General features: G+C 44.9%; 2 protein-coding genes across 2 annotated transcripts in view; one reads left to right on the forward strand and one right to left on the reverse strand.

Moving 5' to 3' along the window:
• Positions 1–9,538, forward strand: part of VOPP1 (VOPP1 WW domain binding protein) — a 72,389-nt gene extending 62,851 nt beyond the window's left edge. The window contains exon 5 of the mRNA XM_065052103.1: positions 6,730–9,538. Coding sequence (XP_064908175.1) covers positions 6,730–6,911 — 182 coding nt within the window. The 3' untranslated portion in view covers positions 6,912–9,538. The remainder of the gene's footprint in view (positions 1–6,729) is intronic.
• A 2,809-nt stretch (positions 9,539–12,347) lies between these two features.
• LANCL2 (LanC like glutathione S-transferase 2) overlaps positions 12,348–23,774 on the reverse strand; it is a 34,372-nt gene continuing 22,945 nt past the window's right edge. Inside the window, exons 6-9 of the mRNA XM_065052102.1 lie at positions 23,112–23,294; positions 20,833–21,009; positions 17,286–17,358; positions 12,348–15,519 (exon numbers count right to left, since the gene is read on the reverse strand). Of these exons, the coding sequence (XP_064908174.1) occupies positions 15,404–15,519; positions 17,286–17,358; positions 20,833–21,009; positions 23,112–23,294 (549 nt within the window). The 3' untranslated portion in view covers positions 12,348–15,403. The remainder of the gene's footprint in view (positions 15,520–17,285; positions 17,359–20,832; positions 21,010–23,111; positions 23,295–23,774) is intronic.

Consider the following 23,774-nt stretch of genomic DNA (forward strand, 5'->3'; position numbering starts at 1 on the left):
TGCCTTCTGTGCTCTGTGCTACAGTTTTACTGCAGCGAAGTGATCCTTCTCCTCTTGTCAGTCTGATTGCTCAGCAATGGCTGTGAGCATCAGGAGGATCTACCTAGTGGTGGCTTCTCTAGCAACACTGCTTTCTAAGTTTCATATTGCTTATCCTCTGACTGTTAGATAGTACTGGTTGGGAGAGGCCTGCAATATTGACACCCACCTGTAAGCAGATGTTTGTGCCTTAAGGGTGCGTTTTGAATTCAACTGTCTCTAGCTGGAAGACCTCCTGCAGTGCTGAGATTATGTCTGAGTGTACTTTCAGATGCTTGTCTTCCTCCTGCCTCAGCAAAGCCAAACTGAGACATTTTTAACCACTGGCCTGATTGCATAAGCCAGTGCTAATCTGTGGCCCTGAAAGCACACTCACACATATGCAGGCACGCTTGGTAGCCTGACACTTCTCCTCCCAGGCTGTCATTTTGTCACACGTCATAGTAAAGAGAGATGAAGCCACAGAATAATCACCTTTTCTGACAACTTTTTGTCAGTTTTTTTTTTGCTGCATACTGTCTTAGAAGTGGAAATACAATGGACTATTTTGTAATGAGAGCGGGGATCTCTCTGAAAATTTGCTGCTTCCAACCTCTCAATCAAAAATCATCTTCTGAACCATTACATCTCTATGCAATATTGTGGCTGCCTCAAGATAACTTGCTTAGAAAAGTGTCCTAAAACCATTTCTAGCTTAGGAGCATTGTGCAGAGATGCACCATTCAGGCTGTCCCTGCTGTCACACCAGCTGTTGCACACCTGTGCCTTCTGCAGCCTTTGGAAATGCTCTTTCTTGTGTCCTTAAGCGTGTACTCATAGACATGCATTTCCTCCTCCTCTCACAGGTCTGAATGGATAAAAAGATGTTACAGACACAAACTGTCACTTTATTCACTTTCTTTTTGTTTAAATCCTAAGAGGTTTTTTTTAGGGCTTCCATTCTGTATCTGTTTTTCTGCTTGACTGAACAAGCGTTTCTGCAGAGTATTTATTTTTCAACAGCGGAGATTTGGGGGCAAGCCAGACTAACTGAACTAATATTTCTAAGCCTGAAAAATAACCTCAAGATTATGTGAACAGGGAGCGTCTTTGGCTGGATTGGAAAATAACAGATTTAATTTTAGAGCACAGTTTTATTTTTTCTTCACACTTTATGGAGCACAAGTTGTGGGTAAATATAAAGTAAGCACAAGCCCTTTGACCTGCTTATGCCACCTGCTTCCAGACTGTGATTACTGTTACTTCAAAGCTTTGGGCTCTGAGCTAACCCTGCCATTTTTTTTTCGACTATTCACAGTATCACAGTATCACAGTATGTTTGGGATTGGAAGGGACCTCAAAAGATCATCTAGTCCAATCCCCCTGCTGGAGCAGGAACGCCTACGTGAGGTCGCACAGGAACATGTCCAGGCGGGTTTTGAATGTCTCCAGAGAAGGAGACTCCACAACCTCCCTGGGCAGCCTGTTCCAGTGCTCTGTCACCCTTACCGAGAAGAAGTTTTTTCTCAAATTTAAGTGGAACCTCTTGTGTTCCAGCTTGATCCCATTACCCCTTGTCCTATCATTGTTTGCCACCGAGAAGAGCCTGGCTTCATCCTCGTGGCACTCACCCTTTATATATTTATAAACATTAATAAGGTCCCCCCTTAGTTTCCTCTTCTCCAAACTAAAGAGACCCAGCTCCCTCAGCCTTTCTTCATAAGGGAGGTGCTCCACTCCCTTAATCATCTTCCTTGCCCTATGCTGGACCCTCTCCAGCAGTTCCCTGTCCTTCTTGAACTGAGGGGCCCAGAACTGGACACAATATTCCAGATGTGGTCTCACCAGGGCGGAGTAGAGGGGAAGGAGAACCTCTCTCGATCTACTAACCACCCCCCTTCTAATACACCCCAGGATGCCATTGGCCTTCCTGGCCACAAGGGCACAGTGCTGGCTCATGGTCATCCTGTTGTCCACCAGGACCCCCAGGTCCCTTTCCCCTACACTGCTCTCTAATATGTAATTTCCCAACCTATACTGGAACCTGGGGGTGTTCCTGCCCAGATGCAGGACTCTACACTTTCCCTTGTTAAATTTCATCAGGTTATTCCCCGCCCAACTCTCCAGCCTGTCCAGGTCCCGCTGGATGGCAGCACAGCCTTCTGGTGTGTCAGACACTCCTCCCAGCTTAGTGTCATCAGCAAACTTGCTGATAGTACACTCTATTCCCTCGTCTAAATCGTTAATGAATATATTGAATAATATTGGCCCCAGTACTGACCCCTGAGGCACTCCACTAGATACTGGCCTCCAACTAGACTCCGCACCATTGACTACCACTCTCTGGCTTTTCTCCTTAAGCCAGTTTGCAACCCACCTCACTACTCTATTGTCTAGACCACACCTCCTCAACTTAGCTGTGAGGATGCTGTGGGAGACTGTGTCAAAGGCTTTACTGAAGTCAAGGTAGACCACATCCACCGCTCTGCCATCATCCATCCACCTTGTTACATTCTCATAAAAGGCTATGAGGTTGGTCAAGCATGACTTACCCTTGGTAAAGCCATGCTGACTGTCCCTAATAACCCTCTTATCCTTGATATGCCTTGAGATGGCACCAAGGATAAGCTGTTCCATTACTTTCCCAGGGACAGAGGTGAGGCTGACCGGTCTATAATTACCCGGCTCCTCCTTCTTGCCCTTTTTGAAGACTGGAGTGACATTTGCTTTCCTCCAATCCTCGGGCACCTCCCCCGTTTCCCAAGACTTGGCAAAGATGATGGAGAGCAGTCCAGCAATGACTTCAGCCAGCTCCCTCAGCACCCGCGGATGCATCCCATCTGGACCCGTGGATTTATGGATGTCCAGACTATTTAATTGCTCCCTAACCCAGTCCTCATCGACTAAAGCAAACTCCTCCATTGACCTGGCTTCATCCGGGGTCTCAGGGGTACAGGGCTCCCCAGGACAGCCTCCAGCAGAGTAGACAGAGACAAAGAAGGCATTCAGTAATTCTGCCTTCTCTGTATCTTCTGCCACCAGGGCACCCACCCCATTCATCAGTGGGCCTACATTGCCTCTGGTATTAGTTTTATCTGCGATGTATTTGAAAAAGTTCTTTTTGCTGTCCTTGACCCCTCTCGCCAGCTGAAGTTCTAAGGAGGCCTTGGCTATCCTAGCTGCCTTCCTACATCCTCTAACAGCAGCCTCATATTCTTCCCAAGTGGCCAGCCCCTGCTTCCATGACCTGTAAACTCTCCTCTTCTGCTTGAGCATACCCAACAGATCCCTATTCAACCACGCAGGCCTCCTGGCTCCCTTCCTTGACTTCCTTCGTGTGGGGATGCTCTGATCCTGAGTGTGGAAGAAGCAATCTCTGAATGCAATCCAGCTATCTTGGGCCCCTTTTCCTTCAAGCAGTCTTGCCCATGGGATTTCCCCCAGCAATTGCTTGAAAAGGCCAAAGTTAGCCCTGCTAAAGTCCAGAGTTGCAATTCTACTTGCTATTCTGTTCCTGCCACCCAAGATGTTGAACTCCACCATCTCATGGTCACTGCAACCCAGGCAGCCCTCAACCTTTACTGCTTCGACCAGACCCTCCTTGTTAGTGAGGATGAGATCCAGCAGTGCACCTCTCCTAGTCGGCTCCTCCACCATCTGCATGAGGACGTTATCATCAATGCACGGGAGGAATCTCCTGGACTGTGGCTGGCTGGCTGAATGGTCCTTCCAGCAAATATCAGGGAAGTTAAAATCCCCCACAACAACCAGGGCCTGTGACTGTGAGGCCACTCTCAACTGCCCATAGAAGGCCTCATCAGCTTCCTCAGCCTGATCTGGTGGCCTGTAATAGACACCCACAACAGTGTCACCCCTGCCAGCCTGCCCCTTGATCCTGACCCATACACTCTCAACTCGCTCGTCATCCACTCCTGGGCAGAATTTAGTACATTGTAGTTGCTCTCTCACATAGAGAGCAACTCCACCACCATGCCTGGCTGGCCTGTCTTTCCTGAAAAGGGCATAGCCATCCATGGCCACATTCCAGTCACTTGAACTGTCCCACCATGTTTCTGTAATTGCCACCAGATCATAATCTCCCGACCGAACACAGGTTTCTAACTCCTCCTGCTTATTCCCCATGTTGCGCACATTGGTGTACAGGCATTTCAGGGAGCGAGCAGAGCACACCAGTTTCTCCCCAGGGGCATAGGAGGCCACCCGGTCCTCATCTGTTTTAGAATGTTGCCCCACTGGGACAAGCCCAGCTACAACCCCATCCCCCTTCGAGCCTAGTTTAAAGCTCTCCAAATGAGCCCAGCTAATTCCTGCCCCAGCATCCTTTTGCCCCTGCGAGATAAACCTTTCCCGCGTGACACTGTCCGGACTGGTGTCTTATAAAACCAACCGTTATCAAAAAATTCAAAGCCCTGCCTGTAGCACCAGTCTTGGAGCCAACCATTTAGAGACTGTATTTTCCTATTCCATCCCACATCGTCACTTGAAGATGGAAGGAGTTTTGTCCGCGGGTTTACTGCTGCTGGGCGTGGTGGTGTGCGCCTGTTGTCCCAGCTGTGCAGGGAGGCAGAGTCTGTCGGATCACTTGAGTCCAGGGTTCGAGTCCCGCAGAGCGGCGCTGAGACTGCCGGAGCTGTGTTCGGCGTTGAAACCCCAGAGGGGTGGGGACAGGGGCACCAGTGTAGTAATTCTAAGAATATTCAACAGCAATGGGAATTAATAGTCAACCAAGTTGTCATTTTCTGCTAGCTCCTCTTCTGGATTTGGTAGCAGTGGCCGGTTCACTGTTGAGGTGGACCCTGTGAAACATGGCTCCTTGCCCATCTCCCTCTTCCCCTGCAGGGACAACAGCAGCATCTTCTACCATCCCAGCAGCAGCCTGGAAGGTGGGAGTGTTTTTTCTGTGGGCCTGACTGGGAAAATGGATTGAACACCTCACCTACAAGCAGCAGTTTGCAGACCTGGTGGTATCTGTCACTTCAGCCTTAGCCTACATAGCCCCAGACTGGCAGTTCAGGTGCTAGAGAAGGTTAGGTCGCTTTGTAGGCACTCAGCAAATACTGAGCTGATCCCACAAGGAAGTTGATATTTAGATACTGTTTTCTGCTGAGTTTAGTGAACTGAAAAAAAAAAAATCTCGAAAGATTGGTGTTCACATTTACTCCTCCCAATTCAATAACATTAATAATACTCAGAAGTTTTAATGAAAACATTTGTTTTTCCTAAAGATCAAACTGCAGTGAGCTGCATCAACCTCTCCCATATTTCTCCATGCAGATGGAAACTGCAGAAATGCAGAGCTGGGCAGGATTTAACTTTAAATCAAAAATGCTTAAGAAAAAGGCTACAGAAGAGGGTATTAGCCCAAACTTTGGAGAGGTAGGACTCTGCTGCTCTTCCCAGCCTGGCTCTCCCACAGCCATGTGCTGATGCTGTACATGGAAGCAGAACAAGGGCTTCTCGTCACCGTGGCAAAGAAAGAGAGGCCACAGAGCAGCCCGCTTTGGTGACACAGGCAGAAGTTAAAAGTATTGTGGTGGTGTGTTAAAAATCGTTGTGTTAAGAAAGAAATAGCTGTGTTCCCAATCTGCTTTCCTTATTCTTTGCCTCCTGAGTGTCCAAACAAATCTCCCTAAACAGACCCCACAAGGCTCTGGGACAGTTGGCATCCCTATGCCTTATCACTTGTCCTACCTGATTTAATATTGTAGGGACACTTTTGGGGTTTGATATGTACCTCCTTCCTGAGTGCTTAAAGCACTAAGCTTCAAGAAACCTTTATTCCTTCTGTGGCAATGCTGAGTCCCAGTGTCACCAAGTCACAGAAGAGAATGATTGAAGGGAAAATCCCTTAGAGACTGTGTCGTCATAGGAAAAACAGACTAGCAACAAAAGAAGAAAACCTGTTGCTCAGCCATTATTTTTTTCAGTCCAGCTTTATTTAAATAAACAGAGAGAAAGAGAAGAAAACTAATTTACATCTTGAGATAAAGACAGTATGTGACTTTAATTGCTGGAATTGCATTGCGTCCTCTTCCACTATCAATTGTGATATCTGAGGATATGCCACCTTTGTTATTCCTCATGGCACCAGTCTCTGTTACTCCGCATGTGTCATGGCTAAGGAATTTTGCAGTTGTACATACATTTCCTTTCCTTGTCCCTGCAGGCTCCAACATAATTTCCTAAATTTAATCAGTGCAAAGCAATCTTGTCCCATTGTGTTAGCCAGTCATAATTGGCTTCAACTTGGGTTTTTGTTTCATATGTTTCTATTGCTTAGCCATTCCATGCCTAGAAGGGAAATTATCTATTTGAGATGCACTCTGGCTTACAGATCCAGCACACCACAAAATAATCTGTGAAGTCCTTTCATAAGACTTGACACCTGAGTCAGGGCTCAGCAGAAACCCCGTCATCCATCCAGGATCCCATACCTCTCGCTGTCTTCTCTTTTGTATGGTTGTTGCTTGGGGCATCGGTGCCTTTTGTTTCACTAATTGATTTCCATTGCATGCAGTTCTGCAAACCTGAGTTTTCTCTGGAACAAAAGAAAGGTGGTTCCTTGTCTTTGCTTTGATGAAAACTTTGAGAAAACTTGTCTGAGTGTGCAGAGCACAGGCCCTGGAAGAGCAGGACCTGATGCTGCTGCTGCTGCTGTTGATACCTTTTCTCTCCTTTTCTTTCTTTCAGGGTCGCAACAACCTGGAGTGCCGTATTACACAGATCCAGGTGGACCTGTGATGAATCCCATGGCTATGGCTTTCCACGTCCAGCCCAATTCCCCACAAGGAAACCCGGTTTACCCACCCCCACCTTCCTACTGCAACACACCACCTCCTCCATACGAGCAGGTGGTGAAATCCTCCACATGAGGACTCTCTGGCTCTCTGACCTGACTGTGTGAGAAGAAGGTGCCATTGCAAAATGAGCGAGATGGAGGGCATCTGCCCTTTTGAACACTTGCTAGTTCTCCAAGTCCTCCCTCCCTCCCTTCCCTGCACCTTTCCTCATTAAAGTTACTTGCAAAGGGGTGATTTTTAAATTTTTTTTCTTTTTCTTTTTTTTTTTTAGTAGAAGTGAATTTTTTCTTTGTCTTCAGAATGAGAGAAGTTGTCTTTGTAATGCTTTTAATGGAAACCTATATTTAAAACCTATATGTCTTTCTCTTTATTTATTGTTTGTTTCAGTCCTGGGTTTAATTGCTACTGGTAGCAGTTCTTTATTCAACCCCAGAGTGATGTGCGCTCTCCTAAGACCCCACAGCAGAAATGCCCTCATCTAAGGGAAATGAAATATAAAAAGGGTAGATGTAGAAGAGGCAGGGCAATGCTTTTACCAGAAATGCTGACCACCATCTTTTTCTCTTACAATTTTCTTGCACAGTTTGGTTCTGAGGCACAACAGAAAGATGCTGTGATAGAAGTCACTGTGACTGGAGCACCAGCATTGGTCAAGTCATGGCAGGGACTTTGTCAAGTGCCCTGGAAAAGAGGGAGTCATTACTTTAAATGATACATCTGAAAAGTGAAGGACAGGGACTCGAGTGTTTCTTGGTCAGCACCTGGACTCTGCCTGTGTGATCGGCATCCTCGCTCCCCTCATTTTGCCAGCAGTGAGACTGTATGAAACAGACGATGACCTAAATGTTGGTAGTGAGAGGGAGGTGTTATAACCTTGGAGCTACTTGTGCTTTGTGACAGAACAGTTAGAAACACTGAAATACGTAGGTAAGTTTTCTTCCCTAAATTGGAAAATTATCCCAGTAAGAAGGAATGGGAGCACACTTCTAGGTCTGCTCCCTTTGACATTGATGTTTTGTCCCCGGCCTTACTGCTGCCACAAAGAGTGCCAAGCAGAGCTGTCATCTCCAGGTGACAGATCTGTGAAACTGCTCTCCTCTCTAGTTCAGGCAAATAAACAACTTCTTGGAACTGGTGTTTAAGAGCAGTTCCTTGACGTGATGTGCAGATGGTTTGGCTTACAATGACTCTTAGGTCTTCATGTGTTTTGCTGTGAGCAGCCCCAGAATTCCCAAATTCACCATCTCATGCTTGTGGCTCACTCTTGGAGTGACCACAAGTCAACACCTTCAAATACACACAAGAGCCCCTTTGTGAGAGGCTCTCACACCCATCTATGTCTACCAAAGATGTGAAGCTACTCTGAGACATGACTACACATCAATGGAACCTTCTCCCTCTGGGCATATTCAGAGCCATGTCACTAAAGAGTGACAAAAAGAAGATGCCCTTGCCTTCCACTGCTGAAGGACCTGCAGAAACAGCATAGCTGAGGGTTAGGAGTCCGATATGGACCTTTGGGTACCAGGTGAATGTTGAGTTTGCCAATACACTGACTGCTCCTGTGTCACTCCAGCCTGGGCACAGAGGCCACCAAGATGACTTGGAGTAATCTGAAGACCTGTGTTGCACAGGGAGCCAAAGCATGGCTCCCAACATGCATCCCAGTGGCTTGTGAGACCTTGTGCAGAGGCAGCAAGCTGGATTTGCAGAATTGCCAGAAAAGAGCACCCCTTTTATTATTAACATGTCTCTAGCAGGAAAACCATTAAGGGTCACTGTTTCTAAAAGCTAATGGTGGACTTAATAGTCGTCTGGAGCACAGCTAGCTTTTGAGGAGCTCATTCCTGCAGCCATGACTTGGGTGAAATTGTAACTAAGGCTTTCCCTTACTGTGCATCATAGCAAGGGACAAAGCAAAGTACATCTGTGTGTGCAGTGTAGGCTTGGTGGGCACTGAAGGTGACAGAAAAAGTACATTTTATCAGTAAGCCCATCTGCATACCACAACTGTATGTATTTTCTAAATTAGTGTGGACTTGAAGGTTAAACCTGCATATGTTACTGAATATGGCTGTGTATATGCAACATAATTTTTTAAAACAAAATCCAACCTTTCTTTTTCTGTCAATAGAAATTACAACAGACCTCATGTTAGTAGATAGATGCTGTTAAGTCCTTTTATATTATGAAATGTATCTGTGACAGCTGGCATTTTACTGGACACATTGAACAGAAGCCTTTTATAGTGAATTCTTATGCTGTACATTGAAATTCAACTTATGGTGATGTTTTCCTGAAGTCTGGCTGGTTTATTTGCTGGTGTTGATGGATGACACTACCTCTTACAACACATGCACTCCTCTGCTAGCAAACTTGCTTGGTCTTCTCTTGAAAATGCAGCACCTGTGTGGGCATCTATATGAATTACTTGCCAACTGTTTACATGCCTTTCCTCTCGTTGTCTTGCTTTAAAAGTGGGGAGAAAGAAGAAACCCTGTAACTTTCAGTAGGGTGATATCAACAATATGAAGTTGATTGAGAGTGTACGTTCCACGTTTTGCAAGCTTAGGTTGGTGGGTTAGAAGATGGGTGTAGCAGAAGCAGGTCTTTCTACAGTCTCAGATGCTTCTGTTGTTCATAAAATTTGTGCAGGCCTTCTTTAGAAATGCATTAAAGTAAGCTTGGACGTTGCTGTACCTCTAACCTTCTTCATTGCTCTTTCCTGAGCTGGATGTTTAAAGCTCACTATGCTACTGAGTAGAGAGTGTGACCTCTTAAGTGCAGAAGATGGCAGGGCTTATGCCACTGAGAGATTTCTACTTGATAGCACTTCAGAAAGCCAGATGTGACACTCAGGCTGCAGGAGCACCAACAGGCAGTGATGACAGGTAAGGTGTGCAGTCCCACAGGTAAAGGAAAACATCTTCCAAGAGGATTTTACTTGGCAGTAGTGATGCCCTTCAGAGCCGCCAGCTGCTGCAGCCTTGCTAACGTGAACTTTGGCGTGGTGTGTTGATGCTTTATCCATCGGGAATCCCGTGTCGGGTTCTCTGGGTGCTACTACTGTGTCCTCTCTGTAACACAACAGATTTTGGTGCCTCACTGATGAGGCAGGGTGGTGTTTTGACTGCAAAACCAGGTTAGGGCCAATGGCTGGGAGCCCTGGGGATGTGTGGGGCTCTCCCCTGTGCCTTCCAGTGGCCACCAGAGCAGGGTATGAGGCTGACTCCTCACCTGCCTTTGAAATCTCACCATCTACATCAGGAAGTTGATTTAACATGTTGTGGGGATCAGTCTCCTGGTTCTTGCAAGAAGCATTTGATACAGTGGGTTTAAATACCTTGAGTAGAATGGAGATGCTTAAGCTGAGCCACTGAGTCTGGGGTGGGGGGCAGGAACTCAAACAGTACCTCCTTGAGGTCATTTCTTCAGTTGTGCATCCTCAAAACGTGTCTGAGGTACCTGTGAGGGAGCAGTGATTGGGAGGAACATGTTTAGATGGGTAAGTAAACTTCTGAGTTTGTTCTGCTGTGACCCTGGCAGAAAAGGGAATGAGAAGGGGTCAGTCCCTTTCTGCCACAATGAAATGTCCAGCTACGCCACTTTGAGAGAAAAGGGGCTACCAGGGACTCTTGGTACGCCTTGCCCCATGATCTTTGTGTGCAGCTCATGACTCCAAGTACACTGTCATCAAATGTGTCTCTGAAAGGCTATTAAAGGTGGTATTCCTGAGACACTGTCACTCTCAACAGTCAGCTATCTCCTCACACAGCAAACTTTCCTGACTGTGGGTGTTTTTTTAGGGCCACGGACCTGGCCATGTTTGCAAGCAGGTTCCAGCTGCTAGTTCTTCTTTCACTATGGCTGGTGAGACCAAAGAGCCACATTTGCTTCCTTTCCTGTCAGCTGTCTGGGGTTTCTCACCTGTAGCTACTTGCAAATGACCAACACACCATCCACCTTGCTTCCTGATGAACTCTGTCCCACCAGCCATGTGTCTCCCAGGCCACAGTGGTGCAGGGTGACTTTGCTCCCCAGGTGGAGGGACTAGTTTATTTCTCTGGTGTTCTTCAAGTCATTCATCTGACCAGTCTACAGCTACTGGAAGGCCTTGAGATTTGTTTTGGATTATAGTAAATCAGTTGGCTGCCTGATGAGCACTGAGGGTAAACACTTGGGACGGACGTATCCTGACTCACCCACGCACCTCTTTGGCAAAACAGACCTTCTTAAATCTTGCTTTAGGAGGCAAGCTGAGGGTGAGGAGGGTGGGCAGGCACCACCTGCCTCTCCTTGCCTCTGTCGTATGTGTGAACCAACCTGCCACCAGCTGCAGCCACAAAACCCAGGCAGCAGGGGAGAGATGCAGGCAGTGCCAAGCAGCTGGTCATGAGCTGCCTGCCAAATGCACTGCAGACTGGAAGGTGCTATTAAAGGGGAGAGGTGCAACTGGCAGCCACCATCCCAAGCTGCAAGGTGAAAGGGACAGCAGAGAAAGCAGAGGGAACAGTGACAAGCAGACCTTCCACCCCAGCCCCTGCAGATGGAGGTAGCTCCTTAGGTGTCTGTGTCTCTGTTTTTCTGCTACTGCCTAACGCTAGCTTACCTAATAGCTACAGCTGGATTTACAGCAGCCCACTTGCAGATGTCAAGAAGCAGTGGCTGAAGATAGGTCACTGCTGTTCCCCACGTGCACATCATGTGTGCTCTGCCAAGGCAGAGACCACGTTCCTGTGAATCGATGTGAAACCAATGAAAGCAAATGGGTGAAAGGGGACAATTTCACCAGGATAAAGACCGCTGCCTCACAACACCTTGATGGGAAAGGGCTCTGGCAGCGTGCAGCACAAGTGCTTCCTCCCCACCTGTCTGTCCTACCCTATTTTGACGTTACAGAGAACTATTGTGCTAGAAAATCCCCAGCACATTTATCTAGCTACAGCTGAATTTGTACAGATAATCCTTCAGGTTCTCATCTACAGACCAGAAATAATGCTATTAATTCAAAAAAGCAGCCGTGCTGAGTGGCATGCGGGGCTTTGTGAAATACGGACCACCACTTGCAGCATACTGGACGTTTTCTTCTTTTAAAGCCTAGAGAAAAACATCAAGCTTCCTCAAAACTGGAAAACAGATGTTAGAAAGCCGCACAGAGAAATTTCATACGTGTTCCTAAAAAACAGCTAGTCATGAGTCAGGCTTGAGCCGCAAAGTGTTCAACAGGACCTGTGTGACCAGAGAAGAAAGCAGTGCTTTGCACTAAGCAACATACACCAAAAATCACCTGGGAGAAGCAGCAGTGAGGTCTGCAATGCTACTCAAAGGTGAAGGTTAAAAAAAACCCCAAAAAACAACAAAACCGAACAATTTGCCCGTACTCTGGTATGTGTACCATCCTGCAGGACTATGAGATCAGGAGGCGGTTCAGCGCTGGATCAGTGGGACAGCTATCACTGCAGCGCTGGAAGGAAGGAGTACAACATGAAAAGAAAAAAATCACACAAATTACCACCACATAGCTTGATCTTTACTAATAAAGCCAAAGAACAAAACATCAGCATTTTTTTCCTCTTTTTCTGCCCAAAGAGCATCTCCATTTTTAACACTACTGCTTTTTGCAACAGATGGACTACTACGCACGGACAAAGCAAACCAGGGAATATTAAGACATTTTCCATATTTTTAGTTGGATGTGATTTCTGAAAACAATGCCTTGGTGAAATGCATTTTTTCACCTTCACACAATATCCTTTCTTAATGGGCAACCTAGATACCACAACGCTGTGACGAACAGAAAGGAAGAGCCATGGGGAAAGTCACGTCAGGAAGATGAGGCAGACGCACTGTCAAGACGCTTCCTGACTCGATACGTTACATTTCCAGTCCTGCACATTTCCAAGAGGATTCTGCAGAGAAAGATGGTGCCTGACCTCACCGCAGCAGAAGGCTGGCTATGGTACAGAAAAAGCTGGTAGCTGACTTGCTCATTATTTTGACAGGTGCACTCAAGCATCTCAGAGATCTGCTCAGTATTAAGTCATTCTAAGTGTGTATACACCTATATACTTCTTTAAACCAGAAAGTTTTAATTCCACTTGGGGTCCAGCCAGCCAAAATCAGCTCCCACAGGTGCCATCCCAAGCTCAGCAGCCAAGGCATCAGCCAAGGCATCATACGTGTCTATAACCACTGAACAAAAATACCTGCCTGTCAAGTCCCTAGTTGAGCTTGGGATGTGCTGGGAAGGCCGGTGGCTTCTGTTCTCTGTTTGCAGGTGGTTCCTACACACCTGGCAAGTCCCTTCCCTGTTAAGCCACCTCATATGCTCTGCAGTCAGAGCAGAGGGGAAGGAAAAAAGGAGGAGAGGTGTGATGTGAAACAAGATCTGGGCTACCATCTATTATACCTCATTTGCTAGGACTTCTGTGAGACTTCACCCTGCAGCCAGTTTCCTCCCTGGTTGATTTATGGCCAGAATCGGTGATGCACAGGCTGAAACAAGAAACACAGACCTTATCATGCCTGCCACGGAGGAACATGTCATTTAAGATTGCCTCTGCCAGTACACTCTGTGCACTGCCTCCTGTAATCTGCTCTCCCTATTGCTCAGCCATCCCTCTGCTTTCTGGTGCTCTGTTCCCTTTTGTTTCACCCCAGCCACTTGCCAGGCTGCTTCCCTCATTCCCATTGCCTTTCAGCACTTTCCCTCACACCCAGCTGTAGAGATGCAGATGGGTTTGGTGCCCATCCCCCATCTTCTGCCCTTTCCCAGAGGGGTGGAAGTCTCTCCCAATGCTCCTGTGTTTTAGTCCTACCTGCAAACCAGCAGAGGAGCTACACTGTGACATTCAGCTGTCCCTCACTGGCACTGCTGCTCTTGCCTGGCAGAACTGAATGTGCAGACTGTCAACATCTGAATGGATTTGGCAATAGACACTATGAAGTTCAAGAAAGTCATGTGCTACCACTCAGGGGTCTGTGCGGGAGCAACAGTGCCTCCCCGAGCCTGACTGCAAACACTGGAGCTCAAAAGATGGCCCACAGGTCACATCTATCCCAATGCATGCCTGAAAGGTCAAAGTCTCTGCCATCTGTGACACTGCCACCCCATAGAAGGGATCAGTTAAAATAAACACTTGAAATGACAGAACACAGGGACACCTGGGCGAAGAATGACAACAGAACTTGAGCCAGTGAGAGGGCGCTACACTGACTTACCTTCCCCAAGCACGGAGCCTACTTATTGTCTGGAACACATAAGCCTGGTGCAAGTGTACTTAGAGTATGTCCCACCTGATACTCAGGAGCACCTGGAGGCAGGTCTAGTATTTCACAACCACACCACATTACCAGGGGAAGCAAAGCATTAGCAGCAAAGTTAAAACTAAGGGCAAAAGGCTTTTTCTGTTTGGATTTTAAGATGAAATCAACTTCCATTACAGCCTATAGCAAACGTTTCATATTGCTCATTAATCTTGTGCAGCCTCCACAAGCAGCTGGTATTTATCGCTCCTATCATACTATATGGGCTAAATGCAGCAGGGCTGGGAGAGGGAGGGAAGGGCCCCAAAGAAATCACTGCCTTGGTTCAGAAGCATCATTCTTCCTGAGTTAACAGCATGAGAAACTGCCCTGACACCCTCCCTTACTCATGTGCATATAAGATGCTGCAGGACAGTTTTATTACAACTCCACGCACAGGAGAGGAGAAGCACAGTTATGCTGTCTCTGCTCTTGGCAGCCGTGGGAGTTTAATACAGGTGACTCCACCTTCACTTTGATAAGCTCATGCTATGGGATGGGGCTTTGCAGAGATGGGGACAAACATCTCCAGCCTGCTTTAAGTACCGAACCTACTAATCAGGTGCAGGTATCAAAGGGAGCCGCCCTTCCAGACTTTTAAAAAAAACCTCCCACAACAGCAGCAAAAGACAAGTCAGGTCTCTTCCAACTTGCCGAGTTTCTGAAAACTGAGACAGTCTCATACCTCTTCATCAAAAAAGGCTCATCTCCAACATCTTAGCTTCTAGGGACTGTGGAGAAAAATGCAGAAAAATATGAACATTAAAATGTTTTCCAACTCTTTTTAAAGGTGCCAGCTCACCAGTGAAGCTGGGCACTGTCCTGCAGTGAACTCTCTGGCATAAGGTGGAACTCTCTGGGTAACCACGCTTCAGAAAGCAACACTGCTGTTGTGAGTCATGCGCCAAGGTACAGGACAGAGATTCACAGAGACCAGCTGTGCTAACAACAAAAGACTCCAATCAACAGACAACACCAATAAACATGCAGAGCATGTCAAAGACCTGAAGAAGACAAATACAATGGAAGAGAGAAAGTTCAAAACTTGACTTCTCTTCTCCTACGTCTGAAGGTGTCATTTTAACAGAACTTAATTGTGGCTTCTCCCATTCATGCTCGAACAACTTCATGGTCCTTTGGGGCAGGGGTGAAAAAAGGGGTTTATCCATCTGTCGGTTCAGGGTCGAGTTGGTTCAGTATCAGAGGCACTAAACAGTCTCTCATCCCTTTTGGCATCAGTTTCCTTTCAAAATGATCTTTTAGCTGTCCTGTTCCACTTTGTTTTCCCTCCTTTGAGGTCCAAGTTCAAACGCTGGAAACTGAGAAGTCTCCGGTACTGAAATATCTGAGAGGAAGTGAATAGCTCCAGCCATACCTAAAACATAATGAGAAAGACATTTTTGTGCATCTTTGACACTAAAGCAGCACAGCTGACTGCAAAGGCAACAGCGCCTGTTTAAACACCTCCTCACTAATTTTTTTGAACAGGTGAACTTAGGGCCTATAGAAAGGCAAGGTCATCTGTAGTTTGCCCAGGAAACCAAGTTTCACTTGAAAAGATCAAAGGAAAGAACCAAGATCTCTCTGCTACCAGTTTTTCAGCTGCACAACCTCAATGATACTTCAATTAAGAAAAAGTAAATTCCAATTTGGACTGTCCCTCAGAATATGAGCACCTCTCGCTCATCATTTCACTGGTGAAAAAAAACAAAGGCAAAACTTTATTATACTTGTGATGTACAGATTCTTTTGTTTACTATTCATAAAGAGGTCATCCAGAGCCTGAAGCACTAACACCAGCATCACCTAATAAAACTCTCAGGGTGACAGACAACAGAGCCACCCTACAGCAGGGGAGCATACAAGCTCACTTTTATGACCAAGTTGACTTCCTATTTTATCAACAGCTAAGCACATACAAACAAAGGAACCTTCCTGAAATAATGCATCTGGTGCACATGAAATGACTAAGACAACCTCGTAAGATGCACATGCAACTTCCACTGAAAGAGTGGACGTACATGCAGAATTGGACAACTTCAAACACAAAAATACCCCCCAAATTAAGACTTACTTTTCTTGTCTCAAATTTGAGACTCCTAGTTTTTCATAAAATAAATAAATAAATAAATAAATAAAATCACTGACGCTAAAAAACTGAAATTAAAACTGCATGTCAACATTAAAGCACAAACCATCCTATTGCTGGCATTACTTCACCTTCTCAACAAATTTCAAAGCTCTTATACATCAGATTTTATGCTGCATTTTCCCTTTACAAGTGCATGCAAGGGAGCTCTCAGGAATAAGAATACTTACACTTTTCTCCCTTAAAGATCAAGACAATAACTCTGTATTTAGAAGAGACGCATATTACTACTGCTCTCTTGTGTTCACACCTTGGATTGGTTTATTTGTTAAATAATCTTATTTGGTCTGCTGTAATTTCATGTACTTGTGATAGGTGGCACGCTAGGCTCATTGTTCGGGAAACAGCAGCGCTACTTTAAATCCTGCTTGGGTCTATGATTCCTTGCTACTGTATTTCTAAAACATAAGGATGAGATAGGGAATAGAAAATAAACTACAAAAAAATATATACGGAACTCTAAGAAAGTATTTAGGAACATCTCTGAATTCGCAGAAAAGCCCCTAAGAATTCTGCATTTCTTTTCTGTTCGAGTGATTTGGGCTCATGTTAGAACTAGCTTTTCCTTGCTTTGGTATTGCAGTAGAGAAGGTCTCATTCTGACAAGCAGCAGTGACTTTGAACCCACAGCTGCTCCTCTGCCCAGTCCCTCTGCAACAACCCCTGTGACAAAACTGTTGCCCAGGTTCCCAGGTTCTGTTTCCTTTAAGTCAAGAGGTGTCAGCACAGCAGAATTTTATCAAAGGATGACAGTGGCACTGGCTTTACGTTGGAAATTGCTGAAAATGCAACCAAAAGTCAAAGTTGCGATAGTGAATGATTTTGTCTTTTTCTCCCTGTCTCTGCATCTCCTTTTAGGCAGAGGCAGTGATAGAGGGTGGGTCTATTTTAATAGCAGAGGAACCCAACAAAGATTTCCCAGCTCCTAAGCATGTGCCAAAATTGCAAAGTTGCCCTTCTTTCCCACACCATTTGCAACACCATCGGTTTACCTTCAAAGAGGGAATAAGGTCGGTCAGGAATACGACATCCATGCGCACCGTACTCCAAACACCATTCAGCAAACTGGGGGAAATATTAAAAAAAAAAAACAAGGCTGTGAAATGCAAGCTTAAGTATCTGTATATCTTTAACAGGTACTAAATATAAAGTGGTGTAAACAGCGACACAACACAGAAATCACTGTCCAAGATAATTTGTCCCACTTCAACCATGACAAGACTGCAATTGGCTTTTAGGATATGGATTTCCACAGCACAAGTTTCAGTTTCATAACAATGTAATTAGGTGAGCTGTACTTAACTTCTGTTTTCTGTAAGTCAACCCTGCTACAGGTCAGTGAAAAATGCCGTGAGAACAGACATATTCAATTTCAAGGGCAAAATCTTTCTAATACTCTTAATACCAGTTCCTTATCCATCTTGGAGCTTCATTTATCCATGTTCTCAGGACATAGGGTTGTTAATCGCATTTTGGTTTTCTTTCACTTCCATGCACCAACTTAGAGTATTAAATCTCCAGCTGCCATTACTTAGTTTTATTTATTTGCTCTCCCCAAGCCTTGTGAAAAATCATTATAAATACAGTTACACAATTGTGGTCATCAATATTTTGTTGCAGAAGATGGAACACCATTAAAAAGAGTTAACAGTGTCTTTCTTGTGTGTGATCAACACTGCTGCAATAGCTACATTAGACATACATGACTTATGAACTGCATTTGGATCAATTTAATAGCAACTACCTCCTTCTCCTCTATGGCTCCCCAGAGCATACAGGGGCCACAAGTTCCCCCAGTATTTCCATACTTGGAAGCAAATCACTGCTTATTCAAGATACAGTGCAAAGATTCCTGCAGAGCAAAGAACTGAGAGGTCTCTCCCCACTTCCCTTGCAATTTGGGCAACCTGGTAGCAAACAGACCATTCTACTAACTAGAGCAGGGGTGTCAAATTCATTTTCACAAGGGGCCACATCAGCCTCATGGTTGCCTTCAAAGAGCCAAATGTAATTTTAGAACTGTATAAATGTAACTAGTGCTACATTTATACAGTCTAAAATTACTAGATGGTGCCCCAGCTCCAGCACATGGGGAGTGAGCATGCCCATGGAGCCATCAATCTGCTCAACAGGAGAATAAAGGTTGGCATCTCCTCCCTCTTCCCCCACTCTGTTCTGTTTAAATATTTATTAGGGGATGGATTTTTCTTCTCTTGCTAGGGCTGTGTGCATGTGAATGTCTTGACGATACCCAGCAAAAAAATGAGAAACATTGTGGTCCACACTGTCATTAAGAACTGATTAAATATTTTTGGTCCCCTCACAGGTGTAAATCTTCAAACCAAGGTTTAATTCTCCATGTAATCTTGTCTTACATCTGAGGACAGAATATGTTTATGCCATGTTTCTAAACTACAATCAATTCTTGCAACATCCACATCTTATTGCATCCTAGCCTTTATTATTACTACCAGCCTGGGAACTGCAACAGAAATGTAAGAAATGCACCCCAGGCTATTGTAGTACAACCATTGTTTACAATTACATAGCTTCAGCACAACTCACAGATCCAGTAAGCCACACTAACACTGGGTGGGAGGGGGATAAAAAAGAAATATGTTCTGGCAGGAAGACATCTGCCATTATTTGTCATAGACTGGGCATGCTTGCCATCAGCAGTGGTTTAATCACAATGCTGAGCAGCACAGGGCTCGGATGCTCTGTTGCCTGGAGACCCAGATGCCACAGCCCCTGTCTCCCCCCAGAGGTCCAACCAGGAGCTACTCAGCCTCCTGGGAGCCTGCCTGCTAATGCTGGAGAAAAGCTGTGAAGCCAAAAGTGAGAAGCACAAACCAGGGGGCTCTATGAGCCATGGCCTTTCAAGCTCTTCTGGTTCATTCGTGAAACAGTTTCATGGGTGCTGAGAGGTAACTAGGTATTCCTGGGCAGACTCCTTCCCCTGGGCCTCATGTGTTCAGGGTGCGCAAACACCCCTGGGAGGGGAGCCATCTAGTTCTCTCAGTTACATGCCTTTAGGTATCAGCATAACTGCACGTTCGCTTCCCTTGCATGCTCTGGCTCAAAAAGAAAAGACTTCTAGAATGCCAGACAAGGAAATTCTTCTGCCTGTTTCAAGATTTGCCTTGCAAGAGCCTGAAGGGCCTGACTGAGTGCTGGAGATGCTAAAATGCAGAAGGGCTGCAAATACATTGCCAGACCAGACCATGCGGCACACCTCCAGCAAACGGTCTTTGGCCACTGTGCCACATCTTTCTTCTCAAAGGGATTTCAGGTAGGTAACTGAGTCTCTTCTTTCTTCAGCTTAGAAATAGATATGCTTGCTTTTCTCTAGCTTTGTATAGAAGAACATCAGGGCTCTCTTGGGCCAGAAATGCAGCACCAACAGGTGGTGCCAGTACTGCACAGAGCCACAGAAGATTTAGGAGCAGGGAGGGTGACAGAGAGAGCCCGGTAGCTGTGCCGCCAGCAATGCGTGCGTAGTGCTGTGGCTCACCTGTCAGCTGCATGTAAGTCCACATCTAACAAAGTCACACATTTCCTGTGGGAGTGCCTGGAGTTTATTACCTTCTCTAGGATGCCGGTATGCCCACAGGTGTCCTCGTGGTGTGATGCTTTGCTAAATGTAAGGTGAGACAAGCAGCAACTTTTTAAAGCTCTGCTGATAGAGGACAGCCTGGCAGTGGAGATGAATACAACAGCTTCGCATGTGGCCAGTGCTCATCTGAAAGCACCTAACAAGCAACTCATCAAATTTCCCATTCCAATGCTTTAAAAAGGCCTAGCTAATGCCTTAAAAAAGGCCTTAGCTATGTATGCAATATGAGACCAAATATCCATGAATTAAGCTGAACAAACAAACCCAAACAAAACAAACACAAAACCAAACCCAAAGTCTTGTGAGATGAGGGAACAGAAGCTAAGAAAGCCTTCGTCCTTTGGTGTTATAATTGCCAGCACAGAGCTGATAGCAGAACTTGGACAATTCCTGCGGAAAAATTCTGAATGCGTCTTTCTCTGCAATTTGTACTAATGAAAGAAATTTTAGTGAGCAATTTACTAACTGCAACTCAGAGCTCTAAAAGCCCCAAACAGACAGGAGTCTGAAAACAAATAATTACAAAAGACTACAAACAGCATTGCTTGAGGAGCTGAGGACGACACTGGATGTCTCAGCAGAATAATTAGCACCACATAACATTATCCTGTTATTCTTCAGGCAAACTGAATTTCAGACTTTATTTTTTTCTGAATATGAGTTTAGTTCCTCCCCCCTTACAGAACATTTGTGCACTTCACTCTGTGTATTGAGACAGTGCTTGCCCCACATACAGAGCTGAAGTTGCCCAGTCAAAGCCTGAGTACAGGGGAGCAGGTGACGGGACACTTGTCCCACCAGCCACACTACCAGCCAGCTCCAAATCCAGCACACAGCAGCCTACTCTCATCACAGTTTACTCTTGCACAGGCGTCATGATGTGAAAGGGAACAGTAATTTTGTTGGGATGCCGCGGAGCTCACCTTGCAAGCTCGGTAGAGGTACTTTTTGTCCTGAGTTAGGTTATAGAGAGACAAGAAGGAGTAGCCATTGCCAGCAGTACCATGGCAGATCCCGTATCCTTTTCTCAATAAACCTCTCTGCCAGATGACATCGCTACAGTCCATAGCATCTTTCAAGTATTTATCTTCTTTAAAGGTCTGCGGAATAAAAACAAAATAAACACACATAAATTGAAATACTAATGAAAACAAAAGGAAACTCAACCTGAGAGCTGTCTCGTTGTTGGTATGGGGTTTTTTATATGCAATTCATTTGGATTTTAATAATCCATTCATCATAGACTTGCCTTTCTTTCCTTACTAAGTGGTTTCTCAATTCTCTGCATAGAAAAAGAAAGAGCTTTTAAAGTTTTGTTTCTGAAATCAGGACCCCAAAAGGAAAAATCCCTCCAGTCCAAGGCCCTTGGCTCTACAACCTGTAATCTATTTTGTAAGGGTACCTGGTACATTTTTTTGCTTCTTGTCTTCATTCCCAAACCACTACCTCATTTGTTTTGAAATACAGAATGTAATTCTTGCCTCCAGGAAGTGTAACACAGAATACTGGCCACCACATCTGGTCCTAAAGTTCTAGGTCCTGGTCTTTTTAAGTAATTCCTGCTGATTGCTCACCATCTGCCTTCAATTCAGTGTTGAAAATGCACAAGAATGTCTCTCTGCACAGCACAGGGCTCTTTTCTCTGTCACAGGTGCAAGTAGGAACACTTCATCATCTTGATTAGCATTTCTATTGGAAATACTCAGAAGCACTTGCTAGTTTGGGCAAAGGGCAAATTTTGCAAAGTTTATTGCAAACAGAGTACCTTTTGGACACACAGAGCCCATCAAGGGAGCCAAAACCAAAACCAAGCAGTGTCGCTGAACATCACCAGACTCACATCTTTAGAAAACTACTTTTTCGCTCCCCTTTGCCTAAGTCACTCTACAGATCAACAAAACAAAAAAGAACAGTAACTGATGCATGACTGCAGACTTCGTCCTTTAGAGACGGCATCCCCTGCAAGGATGCTATTTCATAAGGTAACAGAAGCAATTAACATGCAAGATTCTTAAATCCACAAGACTAATAAAGAAAGTCCATCTCTCTAAACAGGGTTTGTCAGCTACTTAGCTGTAACATTTCAAATGAAGGCCCAGCACAGCAGTATTTGATGTCCATGACAAACACTGCTGTTTGTTATCTCAAGTCCCTGTACTTGCTATGAAAGCACAGCCAGTAAAACACACTCCAACTTGTCTTATCGTGTCTTCAAAAAGCAGATTATAAAGACTAAAAGAAAAGCATCATATGCCCCATCATCTTAACAGAAAGAGGCCAGAAAGAAGACTGCTAAACAAAACTTGGTCCTATCCCTCTTATCTCCCGCAAAACATTTTGTGGTGGGGAAAGCATCGCATTGGCAAAGAAGGGGGTGAAAAAAAAAGTTGTCTGCAGTGTTAAGTCAATCTCCTACTACAGTCCAAAGGAAAAACAACTGTGACTGCTGCTTCATTCAGCAGCGCTGTAAGAGATTTACAGTTCACATTTCAGGTAGCAGCGAGAGTAATTATTCCATAAACCAAGCCTGCTTTTCATCAGCCCACCCAGAAGCCAACGAGTGAATATGCCAAGGAGGGCTGCTGAGAGCAGGAATCAATTTGCATAAATTTAATTAAATGGCATGCTTTCAAATGTCATGGAAATCAGAAGTGCACAACACAAGAGAGACAGTAAACCTAGTTAAGGATAGAGGAGAGCGAACAGTAGGCTTGTGGTAGTTCGGTGGTTATATTTATGGCCTAGAAGGGGCCTGGGATCTTTGCTCTGACTTTTAAGTTCTCAAGAGCTGTATGTTAATAACAGAGTAATTTATGGAAGACATTCTTTGGCACGACACATGAACCTACGCTTTTGAAAACCAACATAATTCTTAAAACTCTTGGGATGAAGACTCAAAGAATTTAGGTCAATGTTCTCACACTCAGGACTCAGAGACCAGATTGTTCAAATACATGGCCCTTTTCCAAGAAAGCCTAAAGTCTAGTAACTACTAGCATCCTGAGAAGCAATTTTACCCACTTATTTCCCTTTTACAAACAAACCTATGTAAGTATTTTGAGGTTTTTAGGTGCCTAGCCTGGGGTTCTGGTTTGAAAGTCTAGATCTAAGAAGATGGAAAATGCAAGCCTTACAATCTAATAGGCCCATGTATAGGTCTCTCTGTAGAAATAGAGGTCTATATGAACACAGAACAATTCACCTTATAAGCTTGCATGAGCATGTGGATGACGCCAGGGGCACCGTGGCACCAATGAACCAGTCTGTCAGTCTCATTGCTCAGTGACGATGGGTAATTCCCAGATCGGAATTTTTTATGACGCACATAGTCAATGCTTGGCTTCACCAGCTCTGCCAGAGTCTCCTGGTCCACATTTGCAATTGGCTAAAGAAAACATAAAAAAACCAACACCAAAACCATAAACAGAAGTAGTAAAAAATTGTGTATCAACACTTAATTCTATGACCTATTTTCAAGTATCCTACGTATGTGCCCTTGATCCAAATATTACTTTGAATCACTTCATACAGATTTAATTAAAGTCCACTTACAATACCCTTATGAAGAGCATTTTTACAGCTACTATAGAGACAAAGAAACTGGGACACCACATTGTAACGTGTCTTACTGGAGGTGACACAGAAAGACCATGGAAGACCTGAGAACAGAATACAGACTCCTAGGCCTCTCTTAATACCTTAGAATAGAGAGAACACTTATAGGATAAAGATGGTTTGATAGTTTTCTTGCTCATAATACACACTTAAAACACAATCAATTACACATTTTGTTTTTAAAGTAGCTAACATAAACCTGTCCTATTTCTCAATAAATTAAGAAGAATGTATGTAGTGCTTACCTTGC

Source organism: Columba livia, chromosome 2 (genome assembly GCF_036013475.1).
Source record: "Columba livia isolate bColLiv1 breed racing homer chromosome 2, bColLiv1.pat.W.v2, whole genome shotgun sequence".
Classification (NCBI taxonomy): domain Eukaryota; kingdom Metazoa; phylum Chordata; class Aves; order Columbiformes; family Columbidae; genus Columba; species Columba livia.